Consider the following 23,700-nt stretch of genomic DNA (forward strand, 5'->3'; position numbering starts at 1 on the left):
ACGTTAAAAATCCAACTAATTCAGTGAGGAAGAAATGTCACTACCATATTTCGAATTTCCTCTAGACTATATCAAATTAAATACCGCAGTGCTATCAGTCACAGATTGACACTGGTAGGGGTATGGGGACCTGGTCTGGGAGTGTGATGGAAAAGATTCTGATGAAAATAAAGATTCACTCATCGCTCAGAAATGTATAAACATTGTAATATTGTATACCACCGGTACGTTGTGAGTACGTTAATAATGGGAGTTATCTTTCCTTGGATATCTAAATCAATCAAATACTATATGAACATGGGCAATTATCGTCCATGTTTGACCTCAGTATAATTTATTTATGCATAAAATTTATTGATATGTCACTCTTTGTTGCGTATTTCACCGTTAAGTAAATGTTTACATATACTCGCTCTGCTTAATCGCTTCAATCTCAAAGGGATTTTCTGGAATGTGCCTAATCACGTGAGATACGCTAAATATAGCTATTTTAGATCCGAACGATCAACTTCGCATCATTCGTAGGCTCTAGGTTTATCCATACTAGCCCGTAAAACATAGGGTGGAACCTCGTCCCACTTTTCCTGTAGAAATAAAAATAGAACATGACGCGCCACCTAGCGAGCGTGGTTGTTGCTAGTGTAAGGAACGATAACTCTGGGTAGAGATTGCTCTCACCTCTGGTCGGCGCGGGTTCAAATCCCGCTCGCGACGGTAAGTGAGAAAGTTTCCCAGTTTACTTTCGGAAGTTCGGTGGTTACCAGGTACAATGTATCTAGGTTCCCTCATCTACCAATAACTGGGCGCCACCAGATAACTGAAAAATTGTTGAGTGTGGCGGAAAACAGTAAAACAACCAATCAATCAACAATCAAATCGCACGGTTGTATTATGGGTTTCTTGAGGGAAGCGCAAGTGTCACGTACGTTCTTACAACTGAGCAGAAAATCGTGGTGACTGTTGTGCATGTTCAACGGCCACCGTGCGTACATACGGGAAATGTACGTTCTAGATGCACATACATGTCTCGCAAGATTTTCACCAAAAACTACTCTCGGACCACCCGTAGAAGCTTCAAGTATTCTGAAAGAAGATAGTTGCGATCCCGATGTATATTCCTTGCAACTTTTAAAATTAACACACCTAAAATATGAACTATGGTCATGACACCAGGTTAAAGATTGTAAGCTTGTAGAAAGGTTTTTAATTATTCCACAAAAACTAGATAAATAAATGAACAGATGTGAAAAATTTCATTTTGTAAGAATTTAGCTATAAATACACATTTTATGGTACACGGTTCAACCAAACGAAAACGGAAGAGCGTGTTCATCTGTTGTTGACATTTTTGGTGTTATTATACATGCTATTTATGATATATGATATGCCAACTACAAAATAATGGGGAAGTTATATATCTGCATACATTTTTGTAAACTTCCCATTAAAACTATGTACACACTCCATATATTGCCTGCCATCCTGACTTATTGGTTTACCTGTGGCCATTGCAGATCTTATCTTGAGAGGGACAAATTAAGGTTAATTGTATACACTTAAATAGCAATATCGATAGAAAGTCTCGTTTCTAAAAAAAAAAAAGAAAAGAAAAAAGAAAGAACATTATGACTCAATGTTGAATTAAAGAAGGCACTTAAAACATACACAGTGAAAGTTTCCAAGCGCAAAATGACAGTTTATTGGGTGCCTTTATGACTTACTCCAAAATCGCAGAGACAACACCCTCAACAACGAAAAGGGACCCATACAGCCTCTCGCGTAAGGAAAATGAATTGTGACGACACATCCTTAACACACAGCGCATTTACAATGTGTGACAAGTACAGGCGGAAGTAAGGCTCGCCTCGGCACATCTCTCACCACCGAGTTCCTGACTTATATGTAGGATACATTCGCACACAGGCAAGATCGCAACATGGTTATCGTAAATAAAGAAGTTATTAATCCCGTTTATGAAGCGGTCCGAGACGACGAAAACGACACAAATTGGTGAGTCCACCCGTAATTGTCCAATAATTTATCTTAATACACGCGGGGCGTGGTGGGAACTATGGTGTTTCAAATAGAAATTGCTTCGATATTTGAACGTGCGACGATGATTTCGTATAATGCATATTGACCCCTTGCTTTCAATGTTTTCCCAACTTATTAGTTAAGATTCGGAAGTTGCTAATAAATTCTTGCATTGCAGAGACTTTACTAGGAATATATTGACACTGAAAAAGGTCTATAGTACTTTGTTACAATAAGAAATATGGGGACTGAAAATGGAGTTTTATGCAGTATGGAAGCTTGTTGGTTCAAAACTTGCTAATTCAATGCTTTTGGGTGTGCAAAACTATTTGCTGAATATGCAATTATGTATTTGGATGTGTCAATGGTGTACATTCGTACTGGTAATGTAAGGACAGTGTCAATTACAAATAATTAGTAGGTACATCCTCCCGTCCTTAGTACATGTAGTTCATTGTGCGACCAGAAAGTGAAGTACATGTGCATATTCAAACAAAAACGGACAGTTTACTGTGAAGTTATATGTGGGTGATAATCTGCTTTTATCACTGAAAGCAGACTTGTAATATTTCAAACCTTCAATAACATGCTATTTGAAATAGAATGAATATTTGTGGGTTAATGCTAGTTATGTTTTACGCAGCTACATGTACTATGTAGTGCATTAAAACTCTGCCCTTATATAGACATGTCAATGCATGCTTCCTGTATACAACTCTCTCTCGCAAACACTTTCCTCTTATTCATAGGTGAATTGTTACACTTGACTTATCAGAGCGTTAAGGATGCCGAGAAAGCGACAGGAAATACCCCCTCTGATTGCAGTGATCCCAGGGGTTTTATTAGTCGTATCCGGAATGGACGTTAACCTCGGACAACATCAAATATTTCCTACGACTAGAGATTGTATAAAAACCACTCAAACATTTAAAGCACCGTGAATATTTGCAAGCTTAATGATATTACTCACCTTGATATAAAATGTTTTCATGAAGCAAATGACCTCCATGTTCAGATATTTCAGTGACGTATTATGGATTTTTTAAAAAGATAACAGAAATAATAAATTACTTCCTGGACACATACCATTATTTGCACGGAAAATGCATCTGTTAGTCTATTTCGAGCATTCTTTATACACTTAAAACAGATTGATATTTATTAACAATACAATACTTGTATTAAACATGGAAAACTATATTTTTACATTCCCAATGTTTTTGCCTTCGATATCTTTACCAACTGAAATGAGGAATGTGAACAATGTGCGTATGAATCTTGATAATAGTAAGACTATTTTAACGGCTGGAATTCCGACAGAAATGAAAGTAGACTATAGATATAACTTTCAGTTTTGAAAAATACGTGAGGGTATGAACTGCAACACTTAACGCCAACATACTTTTCATGACGCGCCAACACATGTATGCTGGTGTAAAACGCTGCAGGTCATGCCCTCATGTATTTTCAAAGATGAAATTTATTTCTTAAATAATATCACATGCCTTATATATTATATATATATATATATATATATATATATATATATATATATATATATATATATATCACATTTAAACATCCCTGAAGATGCTGTTATTAAATTTTTGTTTTAGATGTATATATTTTTAACGTCAGCGATGAGCAAAATCAATGAGTTACATAGTGGTTCTTCGATCTTGTATTCAGAATAACAACCCCAGTTTTGTTTTCGGCAGTCGGTGTTGGTTTCAATCTGGGTTTGATTCCTGGTAGAATGTTGTGGGCAGGATTTTAACAACTCTGGTTCGACTGCTTGGGTTTGGGGCCCATACGCCGATGGTCCTTACTGCCTGGGTTTCGTGTCCATACGCCTTCGGTCGATATAGCCTAGGTTTGATACCCATGTACTTCTGATTCTGACAGCCTAGGGTTGGTACCTATGTACCTTGACTATGTTTTGTTGTCGGCGGGATACGCTACGTGCAATACACTTGCCTAGCAACCTGGGTTGGTTCTCGGATGACCATATAATAGTCCGTTCTATTTCCTCTCACAATAGCAATACATGTACTAGAGTTGCTGTTACTATTGAACTTGAATAACCTATTAAATGTAATAAAATTTCTACAACTTGTAACTTGGTGTTGACATTACACACCATGCAGTTTCAATAGACAATATGTCCTACAAAGTGCACTGTATACATCCTTGTTTGCAAAAATGGACTCAAGTGTTTTATCGAGAACTGTACAAAACGCCAGCAATGCCTGAAATAATCAGCGCCCTTAACGATGAAACACTCGCTACACAGAGATATGCTTAGAAAACAGAATATCATAGATAGGTTTAACAGAGGAATAACTGTATTTTGGGACTGGTATTATAACATTCAAACACATGTTGCATTATCGTGAATCTCTGAAATCATAAGTCTAGAGAACAATGTAAGATAACGTTTTCTTGCATTGACTAAAGGATTAAGTCGAGCTCCATATCTCTCTTCCAGTAACGAAAACAGAAACTTTTTTCTCATTTTCCAGGCTTATCTTAAAGTACACTGATACTGAAATCACTGTAGATGCTCAGGGCACGGAGTATGATGACTTCAAATCCAAGTTCCAAGGTAAGTTCAAATGCACTCGTATACCTAGATGTAGGAGTGCTGTAATATGTAGACTAAATCCCATGCTAACATATCATTCATACTGTCATGTTGAAATTTTTGAATTTACACGATGGGTGTAAATACGAAAATTGTCATAGTAATTTTTGGGAGTTGAACTATGTTCAATCTCCCTGGGTCATCACGCACTTTTCTGCGCAGTAATTTGTATTGATTTGTATAGTGATCGTCAGCGGGGGTTCTGTGTCAGCTGATTTACTCCTAGGTAAATCAACATAAACTTTTATAAACATCCGCCATTAAATAATCCATGTAACTTTTCTGAATTAATCTAATTTTGATAATTGACATGTAAGTAAATGCTATGATATTGTATTCAAATCAATTTGAATACAGGATTTCGATCAAATTGATACTGATATACATAGAAAAATAAAAGATAAGGTTGAAAATTGTCGTTTGTAGCGCAGCGTCACCTATAAACATTGATAGGAAAACGAACGACAACTGCACACAAGACCTATTGACACTGTGGCGCGAAATATCGAATATGGTGCGAAACCTCAGAAAATTTACAAGAAATAACTCTACAACATTGTGTATGTGTATATATTTGTTTTTTTTTAATGTGATATAAAAAATGCTTGATGTTACATGTATATTGAATTGAAACACGTCATTCCCAGTCAACAACTTTCGATTGGGATCGGAATACGAAATAAAATTTCTTATATCCGGTTGCAAAGTGAAACTGCTTCATGCTTCAAGTTATTGAATTACGTAGTAATTGCACGTTACACATTAGAGAACTGTTCCTTTTAATAAAGAAAGTCACAAAATAGATACAAAATGAGTGTACCTTATTCATTACTGTTACCGAGCTTTCGTCGACGAAAATCTCGAAATGGCGTGTTTCGCTGCGCTTGATGACGGTAAGGTCCACATTTTCTACGTGAGTAGTGTGATATTTGTTTATGAATTTTTTGTGCTTACATGGTATGTCTCGGCTAGGAATAATGGAAACTTTCTCACCTATGTATGTAAAGACATATTAATCTCTATTTTTAAAAATGTAGAACACTTTTATCAAATGACAATGTTTGAAAACGCTTAGAGCCCCGATGTCAGAATTTCCTTTTCCAAGACATCAATATGTCAAATTCATTATCCTTTTTTAATAGTATGTACCATATTTTGTACCAGTTATTCATTTTGAATCCCTATTACAATGAGATTTTGCTGCACTCTGTAATGTTTGAGTGGATGTCATGAGTGTGTGTCAAACAGAAATTTTAAGAGCATGGGATAAGGTGCTGCCATGTATGACTTCACTATCAAAGTTTAATCCAGTTGCCACAATGTTGAATTTATGCTGCAAAAAGGATTGGAAATTGCTCTGGTCAAAACACATTGTTTATTTGTCTACAGATGAAAGAGACATGAGGATTCTCCCTCACAAACTGAAAAAAATAGTTATGGATCTTGTACATGTATAGTTTATTAATCACTATAGATTTCCAACATCACAAGTCTGATTCCACTATATTCTTCCCATTCTGTCAGGTTCATTCACCCCCTGTTTGAGCCACAGTATAATATCCCAAATACCTTGGCAATAAATAACATTATTTGACTACTGTTTCATTTTTAGCGGAGTTGCGATGAAGTCGAACTCGGCTTATGATCTGATGAAGTGCCTTTGGACGGGCAGGCGGGCACGCATCAACATTGCATTTCCGCACCATAGCTCTTGAGAAAATTATAGGATCTCATTCAAACTTAGATGCATTGTCACCCTCAGTAAGATGAGGAAGCCTATAGATTCTGGGGTCACTAGGTCAAAGGTCAAGGTCACAGTGGCTATAAATAGACTGAAATTTGGAGAAAATTTTGTTTTCCGCACCACAGCTCTTGAACGAATCAAACGATCTCAATCAAACTTAGATGGATTGTCACACTCAGTAAGACCAGGAAGCCTATCGATTCTGGGGTCACTAGGTCAAAGGTCAAGGTCACTGGCTATAAATAGACTGAAATTTGGAGAAAATTTTGTTTTCCACACCATAGCTCTTGAACGAATTATAGGATCTCAATCAAACTTAGATCGATTAAGTAAGACAAGAAGCCTATCGATTCTGGGGTCACAAGGTCAAAGTCACAGTGGCTATAAATAGACTGAAATTTGGAGAAAATTTTGTTTTCTGCACTATGATTTTTTAACAAATTATAGGATCTCAATTAAACTTAAATGGATTATCGCCCTTGATGAGACAAAGAAGCCTATTGATTTTGGTCAAGGGTTAAAGGTCAAGGTCACAAAGGATTTAAGTCGGCTGAAATTTATGTACGCAAAATTTTGCTCCCTGCTTGATAATTCTTGCAAACTTTTCTGCCGGTTCCCTCTATGCCCATTCCTTGCGCAACTCGGCTTGTGCATTTCCGATGCCGGACAAATTTTAATTTTTTTGCATTTCATTTATTTTGAGTTATTATACAATTATTTACCATTCCATTGATCCTCTACAGGACTATAGTATACTCAGGTGACAGTTTAGCATATTGGACTACCTTTTCAAGTAATGAATCCTTAGAATTAGCTACAACTAGGATTAAACTTGAATATATATATACAGGGGAAAAAACTTCTTCATAACTGCAAGCCATTGAAAACCATATTGATTTGAATGTTTGGGCCATAATATGTGGTCACATTTTTCATGAGAATATAAAGGGGTGAAATTCTAGAAAACAACAACACGACTTCAGATACTCGAGGAGCGTTGTGGCCCATGGGCCTTCCATTATCCATGTTTGCTGTTGTAACGCTTTGAAAAACAACAACAATTGATTTGTATCTAAAATCATGATAATATTCAGTCATTTATCCCCCTACCCTTCCAGTGCTATCTGTTCTAACTGAATTTCCACAATGTTCAACTCCCACGAGTACTTTACGTACTTTGATTATATTTACACCCACCCAGTAATATTCATAAATTACAATATGACAATACCATAAAAATCCGACACAAATACAAAAATAGGTTGAGCGGAAGTCCATTGTTTTATTTCCTTCTTTTTTGGAGGAAAAAACTCAAAGTACATGTTTGGGGTACAAAGTTCCAACAAAATGTTCCCAGTTGTATATAAATGGGGGAATACCAATCTAATAGGGGCCCGTGGGGACCCAGGTTAGAATAGGTCCTCAGTACCCCCTTGCTTGTCGTAAGAGGCGACTAAATGGGGCGGTCCTTCAGATTAGACCGCAAAAACCGAGGTCCCGTGTCACAGCAGGTGTGGCACGATAAAGATACCTCCCTGCTTAAAGGCCATAAGCGTCGAACATAGGCCTAGCTTTTGCAGCCCTTCACCGGCAGTGGTGATGTCTCCATGTGAGTGAAATATTCTCGAGAGGGACGTTAAACAATATTTAATCAATCAATAACACACTAAATGGACTAGCAACAACACGCAGCAGCTTTAATGTTGTAACAATACAACGTACTATAATTGCATAACATGTATATACAAGTTGGATTAGTATGAAATTTTGCAACCCTTCACCGGCATTGGTGACGCCTCCATATATGAGTGAAAGATTCTCGAGCGGGACGTTAATATGGCATTTTCGATATTTCTGGATTCCCCGCCGTTTATGAGCTAGCTAGTGTAATGTAAAACTTATATTGATGCACCAGATGCGCATTTCGACAAATAATATCTCTTCAGTGATGCTCAAGCCGGAATTTTGAAAATCCGAAATAACAATGAACTAGTAAGAACTAAAAAGAAAAACAGAGTGCCAAAGACCCTAGCCAAATTCCTCTAAGGGTCAGAACTATGCGTGAGGGAGATAATCCTTAATTTTGAAATGAATTTCTAAATCTTATAGCAGCAATTAAATATATATCCGTATTTTCAAGCTAGTAACGAAGTACTTAGCTACTTGACTGTAGAGACCCTCGGAGACTAACAGTCCGCCAGCAGAGGCCTCGACCCAGGAGTCGTAATGTAAAACTTATACGGTACCAAATGTAGCTACATGTATATATTAGTATTGAGTAACTGATCTGATGATAAAAGAAACAGGAGCTTGATGAAGAAAAGGTCTAGCATAACATCAAAGAGCAAAGCCAGGATTGCTGGAGGAAAATGATAGAAAGAATCTTCGAAAAAGTGTCGACGAATTCTAATGTTCAAACCTCATAACAGCATTCTATTCCTTAAAGTTAGTAGAAGTTATCGAGGCAAGCACTTATAAATCAATGTCAAATTAAGTCTGTTGCAGTGACGTAATAAGTGACAGGAAGTCGACCCAATGTGATTGCTTTTACACATGGTATCACAATAATCTAATAATTATTTCAAATGACACTGACTGGTTATAGTGTGTCAAAGTTTAAATGTATATAAATGAGCTAGCATTTTATCTCATGTCACATGTGCAGGGAAAAATCTTATATTAATCATCATTGATACCTAAAATCAATATTATGTCACTGTTGTAGATGACGAGCGTGCATTTGGCTACGTACGGCTGATTACTGGGGATGAAATGAGCAAGCGTGCGAAATTCGCTTTTGTCACGTGGATAGGTAAAAACGTTAAGCCCCTTCTGAAAGCCAGAGTATCAACGGACAAGGCATTCGTGAAAGAAGTGTTGAGGGTAAGTCAATTTAAACAGACATCTCCTATTTTTAGCAAATATATGTATATTTTGCAAAATAGATGATGTTTTTCTCATATGATGGTATGCTAGTATCCTTGAAGCGACATGACCGGTCGCGTGCGCGAAGACAAATTCATCATGTACGTTCTTACAAAAGTCCAACTGATCTCATTTCTAGCGATGTCCAGTTTTTAAAACCCTCTATAACATGTCGGCATCATTCATTATTCATAAAAATGTCGTGAGTGCAAAAAGAAACAGATAGTTTTCTCGACCTCTGTGCTGTAGGTTATAATTAATGAAAATGATATGGCAACAATAACCAAATTCCCAAGAAATAGAAATATTTTTGTAAATACTTTACTTAAGCCACAGCTGATATTTGGCATTTTTTTATACATGGATATAAGACATGCGAATTGAAAGTACATACTTGCATGTACTCTCATTTTCAGTTATTTGTATCTTCTTATTGAAAACAGTTTGACATGTCCACTATTGTTATGTAAAGAATACTATATTATTTACGTCTTAAAGCGTCTATAAAGGCGTTCTATTACTTGGTAATTCTGGCATTGCTGTCTGTGGGTTAAATATTCATTAATTAAAAGATGCAGCATCGGAATTGAAGCATTCATGAAATAAAGACACTTTCATGTATAACATACGATAGTAACATGGTGTCGAGAATGGGAAACACCGGCAATTATATCGCTTGGATTCGAATTTACTGTATAAAACTCTAAATATAGGGTGAAAAAGTTCGCTAATCAAAATACAATGAAACAAATGTATAAAATTCTACTCTGTATTTTAATATATACACATATAATCAATCTACATTACTATCAAAGTACATCCAAAAAATTCATATACTTTACAAGTCATGCAGAAATGAATTTAAAAAAAATACCCTTATTGTACTCGAATTTTAGCTTGACTCTGGCACTGTACCACTAAACAGAATGTTTGTGCATTGCAACAAGCAATGACATAGAATTATAGATATTATTTTTAAGTAAATTTCTTGCCCCAATTCATAAAAAGAAGTCCGTAATAGTTCCAAGTGACTGAACATTGTAACCTCGTCAGTACTTTCACTTATTTCAGCCATTTTGAACGGTGTCATTAATTACAAGTCTTGGAAACTAGAAACTTTCAAACCATTTTAATTTAGACTGGTACATATAACTACACACCTAAGAGATACATGATAAGGTATAGCATTAAAAGTATATATACTCTTGAGGTACCACGACAAATCCAAGAAAATATCTAGACATTTTTTGCTAGATAGTCATTTTCAAAAACTAGCTGAACACCTGTAGACTTTACCTCTATTTCTAGACAGTTTGTAAGACGCGATTGTGTACATGTACATGTATATACTCACGGAACAGCACTGAATGCGTGCCAGTCTGCTGATGGTGGATGAAAACATTTTATTACTATCATTTCTTGATTCCTGATAGTACATAAAACATAACACGTTGTTACATTGTCATAGAAATGTACTGCGTGTTCTTTTTCAGGTTCTTATAATTCGAAGAAATAAAAATAACTGGTCATGTCGTTTTATGTAAAAGTAGCTCGTGTAATCACTGATGAGCATTACATGTACATGTATATGTATTCTTATTTTGAGCCTTTTTGTATTTATCATATTTTCAAACAAACCGATTTGATATAAAATCTGTGATATGATTTTGTTTAAAAATGATTAATTTGCATTTCTTTATTGGTAGACCTTTGCAGTCGAGATATCAGCAGATGACGTCACAGATATTACCGAAAACAAGATTCGTGATTCTGTCGTAAGGGCTGGCGGTGCAAGCTATGGGACCGGGAATTAGATCCTTAGGCAATCAAATTATCTTAAATAAAGACTATATCTCTAACAGGACAGAACATTATTACGAAATTTTCGTTGAGGTGTAGTGAAAAAATTGTGACCTTAATTTCCTTCGTCAAGAAATGTCTTAATCTACTTTTTTGTTTAATAGAAATCTTCATGGTGTATGGTGGGCGTTCATTTAATATTTTCTCTAAAAATGATATTTAGAATGATCCATAACGGTGTTTCATGTGAAATAAGTCTTGCCTTCTGTAAACTTATGTTTCAAGAATTCATGTTCGAATTCGGAAATAAAATAAATGGACAATATCCTTAACAGTTATTCTTTAACTAACACAATGGATACATGTACCATCTCTTGCATACATATTGTACATAGTTATGTAGAAATACTGTTATCATACCCATTAGGATTTCCATTTCAATGTCTACAGTAAATAATCTTGGTTTATATCAAATCCCAAACATTAAATACATGTTACATGGAGTTAAAACATAATTTTGTATATGTGTTATTTGTATATTCAAGCTATCGGTTGTATTGACACGGTAAGAGTTTCCCATTAATTGGTTTCGTTAATGTTTTGAAGGAGTTGAGACATGTCAAAGATCTTTTATCCTCAGTTTAAAGTCACCCAGATCGCTATTCTGTGAAAAGCTATGAATATGTTTGGCTGATGATTTCAGCTTCTGAGAAATGGTTTTGCAGAAATAAAACCTAGCTAAACGACTGTTGAAGAAGGCCATGGTTCATGTACAAATGTTACCGCATTAACTGTATAATAGTAACAAATTATTTTTATTCTAGTGTCACGTACAGATAATACTCACCTTTCAGATAAAAAAGATCCATTACTTTTAAACACCCAGCATAATTATAATATGATACCACTCACTCAGGAGATTCCAGGGCCACGACGCTCACTTACACATCGCATGTCACCATTAATGACCTTGTTCAAACTACATCTACCACTCCCCTCCTCCCGTCGTCCATTTCTCCACGTAATCACCCTGATTCAGTAGGTGTCACTTTGGGATTTAGAATCGTATATACCCGATAAATACATTTATTTTGTGAAGGTTCTTTACCGTGGCGAATTTGGCATACGTTCAGCATGGATAAGGACGATTTTATAATATGCATATGTCATCGATGTGTCAGCACCCTGTTCACAGGCGGAGAATGTTTCTACAAATTATAGGCTGTTGCACCAGTGCTATTACTTTAACCCATCTCCAAGTCATGTAGATCATGATTTCAATAATATTGCTTTTGTCTAGGTTTTGAAGTATATGTTTCCTTTATTTCTCAGAAAATATCTCTTCAATTAAATTAGTTTCCTGGCTTCACGATCGAGTCACGAGTTCTGGTGTACATTTCTTTATAATTACGATATAATCAGATTGATAATAAACAAGTAGGCGTTTCCCCTGTTTCCAACCCATTGTTGGTCGTGTATGTTGTATTTTAGTCAACATGACAGATTATCGCCTGCTGATTCAGTCAACACGACAGGTGATTACCCGCTGAAATATTCATTTTCACAACAACTGTTTTGCGTAAAGCAGTTTAGACCAAAATTCTTATTTCTACGAACAAGTACATTGAAAACAATGGAGAGATCAAATTTGATGAAATATGACTTATCAAATAAATAATGGTTATTATATAATAACGAAGTTGTTTTTCAGTAATATAAGCTGACATGTTGGTCCTCTGTGAGGTTTGGAATTTCCTCAACAGAGGGTGATGGAGTGAACACGGTAGCATCAGTAGTTTGATGGATGAACGCAATATAGGAAATGATTTCATGAATTGAACACAACACCGCAAACCAAGGACACGACGTTCATTAAATGTTTACCTAAATGTATCTCTTTATAATAATATGCAGATTGAAAATTTGACAACCCATTGATGCAATCGTGTTTATTCCATCACCCTTTGTTGAGGAAATTTCTAACCCCACATAGAATCTAATATTAGTTCAACAGTTGAACTGTTCTCTTGAAGAATGCTGCCATACGTTGGACTAATTCTATGTAAAAAGGAAAATCTAGGAGAAGAATCCCACCAAAGGACATTGTCGTGAAGACTATTGCCAAAGTACCTCCTACATAGCGCGAGGAAGGACGAGGATCCAGAGCACTGGTTTTCCTTCGAATTGTAGACGACAATGTGGCTTTGTCCACTTGAAGTTCCTTCTTCATTTTATTCATTTCATCCAAGACTTCGGCAGTGAGATTTACCACACCATTGTATGTACACGCACAATTACAAGCTGCACCTGAAACATAACCAGAGGCAACTGTCTACTGGGTTTGTTGTTCATTCTATACATATTTGTAAAGACATTGCGAGTTTTGAAAATTCCGCAACAAAATGTTTTAAGTACATGTACCTTAGAATAGCCGTATAGCCACACTCAATACGTGTATCGGTCCCCCCCTCTCTCTCTCTATTGATTTTTCTCTATATATTAGAGTATTACGATACATGTTCATGTAAACCTGTCCATTTCCCTGAAAATGCATTTTTCACCCTAGGGATGGGTATCGTCAAAAATTTTGTATCGCGATATTTCATGATTTTTTCATGACAATATAACGATATTTTAGGACATTCTGTTTTTCCTTAATTTTCTGTTATTTTCATTACTGCCTTAGTTTTACAAAAAACAATGTAAAGCGCAAAAGAAGCCAAGTTCAATTTATTTCAAACATTTTGTATAAGTAACCGTAATAAAACAATTTTTTAAAAAATCGGATCAAATAATAATAAAATGACTCGCAACCTGTGACTAGAAAAGTAAGAATACAATGATTCATCCGCATTTTCACCATGATTGGATGTAATCTTGTTATTTTTTGTTACTTCCTGTAACAATTAATTGAAAACTTAACGCATATACACTGTACGTATTTTTTCTGGAATTTACATGTGTCCATTAATACTGGTTTTTCTCTTCACCGTATCGTGGGACGAATTAACACGATATACCGGTAAAATCTCACATCCCTATTTCCCCCTATCTGAGGACTACTCCCTGGAAAAACAGTGCTGCAGTCCTCCTTGGGACAACTATCTCATTAATAGTCATTGCTATTTTTATCCAATCAAAATACCCGGTATGCGGATCGCTCTCAGAAGTTAATACATGTAGCAGACGTTATAATGCATTAACTATAACGATGACAGAAGTTAATACTTGTAGCAGACGTTATAATGCATTAACTATAACGATGACATAAGTTAATACTTGTAGCAGACGTTATAATGCATTAACTATAACGATAGCAGAAGTTAATACATGTAGCAGACGTTATAATGCATTAACTATAACGATGACAGAAGTTAATACTTGTAGCAGACGTTATAATGCATTAACTATAACGATAGCAGAAGTTAATACAAGTAGCAGACTTTATAATGCATTAACTAGAACGATGACAGAAGTTAATACATGTACATGTAAATGACGTTATAATGCATTAACTATAACGATAGCAGAAGTTAATACAAGTAGCAGACGTTATAATGCATTAACTATAACGACAGCAGAAGTTAATACATGTAGCAGATGTTATAATGCATTAACTATAACGATGACAGAAGTTAATACTTGTAGCAGACGTTATAATGCATTAACTATAACGATAGCAGAAGTTAATGCATGCAGCAGACGTTATAATGCATTAACTATAACGATGACAGAAGTTAATACTTGTAGCAGACGTTATAATGCATTAACTATAACGATAGCAGAAGTTAATACATGTAGCAGACGTTATAATGCATTAACTATAACGATAGCAGAAGTTAATACTTGTAGCAGACGTTATAATGCATTAACTATAACGATAGCAGAAGTTAATACTTGTAGCAGACGTTATAATGCATTAACTATAACGTTGACAGAAGTTGATACATGTAGCAGACGTTATAATGCATTAACTATAACGATAGCAGAAGTTAATACATGTTGCAGACGTTATAATGCATTAACTATAACGATGGTGGTATTCCCAACTACAGCCTATTATCGACAATAAATCAAGCCTTAACACCAAAATAATGATGAAGGCCGCGAAAAATCTATAAAAACTTGGAATTCGATTGGCAAGTGTTAAAATAATGTTTTACACATAATGTCTTTAGAATGTTTTAATATATACATGTGTAACAGGAGGGGGGAATGCAACAGACCTAGGCCTCCTGAATCTCCAGTTAGGGTCATGATTTAAACACATTTCAATCTGCACTTTCTGGGGATGCCTGCTTATCAATAGGAGCATTCATAGACCTGTCGTCAATTTTTTCGAGGTGACGTAAGTCAGCCTCGTATGTCAGACCCCAGCTTCAATGGCGCCCTGTTTTAATCACTACCATTTGCGAAATCACTTTGATTTTTAATATAAGAAATTTGTTGTCACATATGCTAATGCAACGTAAAAGCTGTCACAATTCACTTTGAGATTGATATAGGATCCATATGTTTACCCTCTACGATAAGCGAGTTAAATAAGAATTTATGAAATCGCAATTTTTATCCCTTCGATATGAAACAAAGTCCACACATCAAAAGGAATCGCGAATTAGTGTTTAGGTTTGTAAACAAGATCAAAATTATTTGTCGTTTGCCAACATTTTATTCCACGATCTTAGAAAAACAGAATTGGACTGTAGGAAACGATTTGCATTGCTTCTGTATTCATTCGCGTTTTCACATATAGACGGGGAAAACATGGTCTATTTTTCTCTAGGAATTCTGGGTAAACAGCTGTCTCCTCTTATGTCTGAAAATTATGTTAATTAGCCGATTTATCGCCTATCAAAAAATAGTTCACATTGATACTATGTTCCATTTTTATTAAACTGTTATATATAAATTCTGTTTTATGTCAGATTGAAGAAGTCTTCCTTGTATGTGATCTGTTGTATTTATCAAGCAGAAATTGTGTGTAATTAGAATTTTAATATTAAACTCTGCACTATTTCTCTGTATCCATACGCGCCACGCTATCCTTTTTATCAACAAGGAGAAAACGTCTTGCCTGAGAGAACTGATATATTCTTGCCAACGCATTAACTCAAAGTAATTATCTGAAACCCAATGTGTTAATTTCGTACAATTTTACCAAAATATTTCTTTTGGACGCATTTTTTGAAATTTTAATACTAAATCTGGGTGTAAACATGTAATCTTCGATCGAAAGGGCCGAGCGCCATTTCCCGCGCTCTTTCATGGTCAAGTCAGATAACTGTAAACATTGATTAAGAAATATAAATGAACATGTTTTTGTGAATATATTTGTTATTCAAGAAAAGAACTCCATTGGAAGTAATATATTGGAAATCAAGTTTACATTTCTTTGTCACGAAATATGATTTATCTCAAGAGTTGAATGAATTATCTCAAGAGTTGACACTTGTTTTCAAGAGTTGATATTTCAAGAGTGGAAATTTTCTTGGACTAGTTTAACTTTGACTCAAGAATTGAATGAGTTATTTCAAGAGTTGACAGTTGTTGTCGTCATCAGATATGAAGGGTAGCAAAAAAAGAAAAAATCATGATTTTGATAGTCATCAAAGGGAGAGCCCAAAATCTGTCAAAAAAAAGAAAAAGTCACAATGTAAGAAAAGATCCCATAATTTTGAAATGCGTGTCTGCCAACTTTCATCAAGGGTCAGAAACTTTCTCAGAATATAGCAGAGGTAAACAATGTGTAGCAAATTCACTTGTGTGCATTGCATTTAATGCAGTTAACCAAAATTGTTTGGAGATTGGGATGCGAATGATATTCATTTTGTTCTCGAAAAAGGTGATGTTTTATACAAGCATGCAAGACAGGCCTGTCCACATGAACATCTTAACCCAGAGGACTTGCCCAAAAATGTTTGCACTCAAAATCAGTTGCTTCATGTGTCTGCTTTACCAGTTTATGCAGGGGAAATACAATCCACTTTTAAAGATAACGGCCCTTTCCTCTCTCTTGCTACAGCACTGAATTTATGCTTTGCAAATACCAAAGATGGAGGTATATTTATATGCAATGGCAGTTCTGTTGCTGTATTCTGCTCAGGCAATCTGTTCCATGTTTTCGATCCACATGCACGTGATGCAAACGCAAATGTTAAGGCAGACGGTTGCTCTGTTTTGTTGACAGTCAGTGGTTTTTCAAATTTACAAGCTCTTTTGAGAAAGCTCTTTGGGCGTGAAGAGGGTGCAGCTTTTGAATTGTATGTAGTTTCAATGGCAAATGTAGAAATGATGCCTCTTGTCCAAAGACATGTCCAAAGACAAGCTGAAGTCACTGCCAAACGTCACCTCGTTTCAGTACCTTCAGTACTTTGATTAAAGATTGTCCCTATATATTCCTATGTACACCGTAAACCTTTAATGCCCTATGGTGGCCTCATCCTACCAACGGGCACCACAATTTAAACAAGCTTGAATCTGCACTTCCTGGGAATGCTTGAATATTAATATGAGTAACCATGACCCTATTCTTATAAGGAAGATTTTGATTCCTACGTATCCTCATGTGCAACTGTGGCTCTACTCTACCCTTCCGTGGAGGCCCACCTTAGTATTCTTTGTAAAAACTTCAGTTTCACTCTCAGTACTCTAAGTACCTATCTCATTATCTCCTCAGTACTCTAAGTACCTATCTCATTATCTCCTCAGTACTCTAAGTACCTATCTCAGTATCTCCTCAGTACTCTAAGTATCTATCTCATTATCTCCTCAGTACTCTAAGTACCTATCTCAGTATCTCCTCAGTACTCTAAGTATCTATCTCATTATCTCATCAGTACTCTAAGTACCTATCTCAGTATCTCCTCAGTACTCTAAGTACCTATCTCAGTATCTCCTCAGTACCCTCAATAAAAACCTCAGCGTTACTTTGTATCTCGTCTGTACCATCGGGAGAAACTTCTAGCGTCACTCAATATTCACTCAAGGTACTCAGTAATAGCACAAGTAACATAATTTTCTCGATGTTTCAGTGGATCACTCCAGTTTGTTGTTTTTCGCTTTTAGATTCAAAGTATCTAATAGACTCAGTAGTGATATATTCAACATTCCACAGATGACATGGGAAATCATTCAGTGGATGACAGAAAGAGATCGCAACATATCCCCAAACCTTGTTGTAAAGGGTGGTATAAATGTTAACCTAACTTGAAAGTTTCGTATCAAAATTCCCAGATAAGCATTTCATCGGCATACTGTAAACGTATTATATTTGGCGTGTACGATATTTGGCGGAAATCGTTTTTTCAACAAGTTAGCGTAGATTTGATTTAGCGCATTCCTGAATTACTTTAAACATCTAGATTTACGGATGGCATTTAGCGATGTACTTGATTTAGCGGAAGCTGCGTTCCGCCAAAGGCGCTAAATAGAATACACAGCCAAATGTAATACATTTACAGTATATTCTAAGGATGTGTAAGAATACCTTTAGTTGCATTGCTAGGCGGGGTGGCGATCCTTATGGTGGTAGTTGTTGTGGTAACCGGTGACATGGTAGTTGTTGTGGTAACCGGTGACATGGTAGTTGTTGTGGTAACCGGTGACATGGTTGTTGTTGTGGTAACCGGTGACATGGTAGTTGTTGTGGTAACCGGTGACATGGTTGTTGTTGTGGTAACCAGTGGCATGTTTAGCGGAGATATGGTAGTTGTTGTGGTAACCGGTGACATGGTAGTTGTTGTGGTAACCGGTGGCATGGTAGTTGTTGTGGTAACCGGTGAAATGGTAGTTGAAGTTGTATCCGGTGTTGTGGTAGTTCTTTTAGCTTTAATTTGATATGCTTGATATTTTTTATGCTATAAATAAATCAGCCCTTACAGACACTTTATGCAACTTTTACTCAAACATTGTAAGAAAAAAGTGTTTTCAAAAACCTATGGAATACCCAGTTTAAAACGTTGAAGATGTTATATTTCTCTCGTAAATGACAACTTTACAAAGTACTTACACATACATAGGGCTAGGTATTTGGTTACTATGCCACCAGTGTTCATCGCAGTATACCAGTTCACAATATTATTCACAATGTGAACAATAAGAGCGTCATCGTCTGTAGTTGGATTTCCTGGTGCCCAGTATGCCCATGTTTGGACAGTGTTATCCGTCAGTCGCCGAATTTTCTGTTTCTCTAATTTGTATCCCACGTAGAACCAATCAGCTTCTAATCTGTGAGAAATCATATATTTTTTATTTATTCTTGAATATCGCGAGAGGAAAAACAAAATGCATGGCCTATGTGAAGGTTTTGTTACTCAGGCGACCGTTAAGGCCTGTGGGGCACTTGTCTAAAGAGTAAAATCAGACCGTCTCCAACACAGTGTGCGTACTAGTGTGGCTAATCTGAGTTCCTCTATTGCAATGTGGAACTTCAACACAATCTCTCCACTATTTAGACCAAAATAAAATATGCGTGTTTCCTATTTCACTCCTAAACATATTTAGATAGGGTTGGTAGGTAAACATTTTATTTCATTAAAACATATTATTTGAAATCTTAGCTTTTGATACGTTTTCAATACAGGTCTATATACATTACAAATACTTTTCACGTATTTTGAAGATCAATTAATAGTAGTATTAATGTAAATCAGAGAAACTCGAATGCAAAAAGAAAAAAAAATCCAAATTCAGGATTTTTATTTTCTTGTATATACATGTATATTGTCAAAAATTATTTAGGGTCGGCGGCAAAAGGGTAGGTAGGGTCTGGAAACCGGAAACACACATATATATTATTTTGGCCTTATTAGAAATATGTGTTCCATGCAAACGGTGACTGGATTTTGGTGCAAACACCCTACATCTTTTTCAGTTGTATAAAGACGATTGTCCATTCCTTTTTTTGTTGCTATCATATTTTGGTCGTATTGCCCACTGCAGCCTTTTTTATTTTGGTGTACGTGTATGTTGTAACTTTCTTTTCGGTAGGTGTAACCAGAGTTTACTTTTTCTTCTTGTCATCACCCTGCAGTTACTAGTAAAATCAAACATAATTGAACTGACAGTCTAAATTAAATTTCAAGCCTGAATATCTCAAACAACAAAGTAAATTTTATTCAGTAAAGTTTGCAACTCGTTGATACTCTCATTTACATATATTGAATATTTTAACATGTAAATACAGTGAAATATCTTTTCCGTGACAACGGTACAATAAGCGTAGCCCAAAAACAATTTCCTTTTACTTAGAAGAGAGGACGGAAGTTGACATTATCATGCAAATAGGACTTCCCTTGATGGTCTAGTTCCCTCTGACGCTTGTTTAGGAAGAAAGGGGGGTGGAAGTGAATCCAGGGCAGCGTACAGCCCTGCAGACAATAAACAGGTGTGTGGTTTAAGACAAGTTGACACGGAGAAATCTTTTCTAAAGAAGAATATTCTCCGAAATAATAGGCGTAGTTAGAACACTGCCTTGAGCGTCAGCACTGAGATGACCTCCTCCTCCCTCTTGCTTAGGCTCCAACCCACTGTTAGAGTTTTGTCAACCATTGTGACACCATTGAACATTTATCAATACACAGAACAAGATGTCACTGTGAGCGTTTGACAGCCAACGGCAAAGTAACAACTCAACTTTATGACAAACGGGATGATTTCACCTTCTCCATCGCCAACTTCCCATATCCATATAGCGATATTCAATTATCACCTGTATATGGTGTTTATGTCTCTCAACTGATTCGATACGCAATAGCTTCCTCTGCTTATGGTCAGTTTTTAAATCGAGATAGGCTACTGACAAACAATTTGATGGTGCATGGGTTCCAACAGCCTTGTTTAAAGTCAGCATTTCGCAAATTCTGTGGTCGTTATTACGATCTAGTTTGCCAATACAACCTATCATTGTGTCAAATGCTGTCTGACGTGTTTCATACAGATTGTTAGGCCGTTCTTGGCACACTGATTTTGACTACCGATAACTCCGTTTACCTGATCAAGATAAAGGGCTCATGGCAGGTGTGACCGGTCGACAGGGGATGCTTACTCCTAGGCACCTGATCCCACCTCTGGTATATCCAGGGGTCTGTGTTTGCCCACCTCTCTATTTTGTATTACTTATAGGAGTTAAGAGATTGATCAATGTTCGTTATCTTCACCCTCACAGTATTCCTACACACACGTGTTGGTGTCAATTCAACTGTAAACTTTACTTATAACGTAACATATACATGTACTTTAATACAATACATTAATTAGCACAGGAACCAGTAATTTTGTCTTTTATAATAATAGTAGGGATCTACATGTATATCATGCATATGTTTCTTTTATTAGAGGGTGATATGGTATAAAGCCCTACTACATGTACATGTATTATTATCACAGACAAAATTACCGGTTCCTGTGGAATAAGTGAAATAGTCATGTTTAACATTGCAAAACAATAAAATATACGCCAATAGAATTGTTCGAAATCCATTTCTAAAACATTTCCCCATTCAAAATTTACCGCCAATCATAATATTTACAATTTTTAACTTTATCGACCAATGAAAAGAGGGCTATCCCGAAATAATGTCAACTTCCGTCCTCCCATTACCGATTTTTGCATTTGAGAAGCAGTAGTCGATATTTGATGGTTGATCATCGCTCATCAATGGACTTTATCTCCAGTTCACCAGTACGATGAGAGAGCTAAAGACATCGAAAGAGCTGTTGCTTAAAGGTAGGTATCTAATTATTGTATTAAATTGGAACTTTTTAAAAATAATACAGCATTTGATCGTACATGTATTTTATTTTACCCGCACACAGTATTAAAAGGTATTTATACGCTGCATCATGTTAAGAGGACAAACTTTATTTTAAAAAAACCACTTACATTTACACCTTATATATGAATTAAAGATTCAATGCAATAAAATGACCAAGAGACATGAATGTATATAGTTAATCTACATATGTATATCATGCATGTTGAACTGGACATCTGCCGCTTTGCGACAATTTACATAAAATACCAGTTCTTGACAACTTTCGAATTTAGCTAAAACATCACAAACTTCAAATTCCAAACTGGTTTAGAAAAGCCAAAGAAGTTATTCTGAACATTGAACTATTTTTCTCTGCAGGTACAACCTCGTAAACAAACCAACATAAAATCGTGCGAACTACTAATACCCAATCCTGTGAATGTTCTTTAAATAAGCCTAATCTTGGTGATCTAACATTATTAGTGGCGAGGTTAGCTCAATCTTTATATTCAAGCATTGTTAGTGACGAGGTTAGCTCAATCTTTATATTCAAGCATTGTTAGTGACGAGGTTAGCTCAATCTTGGTGTTCGAGCATTATTAGTGACGCCATTAGCGCTATCTTAGTGTCATTTGCATGGATATGTGCAAATTCAACTAAAAACTAGGAAGAATTGTTTTAGCACACTAAAACTGATGTATCGCCATCCATTTCCCAATTTTTTAAAAAACATTTTAGAGATAATCTTTAAAGTAGAAAATCAAGAGTTATGGTACATAACTGTCACCTATATGTACAAGGGCTGTTCGATATGTAATGTGCATTGTACGATATCTCAAAAGCATTCGACTCAAATAGTGAATTGAACATTACATCCCTTCAAAGTATTCTCCACGGTTTGAAATATAGAATTTCAATTTCTGAATCCATTTCTGAAATGCGTCGCGGTACGCTCATTTAGGTAGACTTCTGAGGCATGACTAATGGCTGAGCAAAGGGCTTGTCGGGACTTGTTACGACGACCAGATAAGAACTTAAAGTTTTGGAAAAAGGAAAAAGTCGCATGGGGCTAGATCTGGAGAGTATGGTGGGTGTGGCAAGACGGTAACCTTCTCTGACTTCAAAAATTGCTTCACAAGCTCAGATGTATGTGATGGAGCATTATCATGAAGAAGACGAACATGTCTAAATCCTGACACAGGGCGTCGTTTATGATAATATTTCTTGAGCTTTTTTAGTATAACATCTCGGTAATACCAACCTATAACATTTTTGCCCTTCGGCACCGGAATCTGTACGGCTATACCATCACATGAGAAGAATATGTAATAAAGAACCTTCTTTGTGCTTATGGTTCTTTTGGCAACTACAGGCCTTCTACCGTGTTTAGTTAGCCATATTTTGTTTCCAATTTTTCTTACTGGTTCGAAATAGTGAAACTATGTTTCGTCATCAGTAACAATGTTTGCAAATTATTTTTGATTGAATTTGGAAAACATTTTGAGCAATTGCTTAGCGGTTTGTACTCGTCCCCGTTTTTGGTCACCTGTCAATATATGCGGTACCCATCTGACAGAAATCTTTCGTACTTTTGAAATACGCTTCAAAATGAAATGCACCCGCGATAGCGATATACCAACGCTTTGGAAATATCATGAATCGTGTATCTGCCATCACTTTCAATTATTTCTCTGACTTTGAGACATTTGCTTTGCCAGTTACAGTCAAATCTCAGCCAGATTTCGCTGCATCTTTGACGGACTTTGTGCCAGTCAGAACTTTCTCCACCTACGAAATGT

At 36.1% G+C, this 23,700-nt stretch overlaps 1 protein-coding gene across 1 annotated transcript; it reads left to right on the forward strand.

Moving 5' to 3' along the window:
- The first annotated feature begins 1,808 nt into the window (after nt 1-1,808).
- Nucleotides 1,809-11,662, forward strand: LOC125674964 (coactosin-like protein). The gene is made up of 4 exons (XM_048912380.2): nt 1,809-2,010; nt 4,557-4,639; nt 9,148-9,305; nt 11,054-11,662. The coding sequence occupies exons 1-4, from the start codon at nt 1,937-1,939 to the stop codon at nt 11,159-11,161; spliced, it is 423 nt and encodes a 140-aa protein (XP_048768337.1). The 5' UTR covers nt 1,809-1,936; the 3' UTR covers nt 11,162-11,662.
- Nucleotides 11,663-23,700: the final 12,038 nt, after the last annotated feature.

This window comes from Ostrea edulis, chromosome 1 (assembly GCF_947568905.1).
Source record: "Ostrea edulis chromosome 1, xbOstEdul1.1, whole genome shotgun sequence".
Taxonomy (NCBI): Eukaryota; Metazoa; Mollusca; class Bivalvia; order Ostreida; family Ostreidae; genus Ostrea; species Ostrea edulis.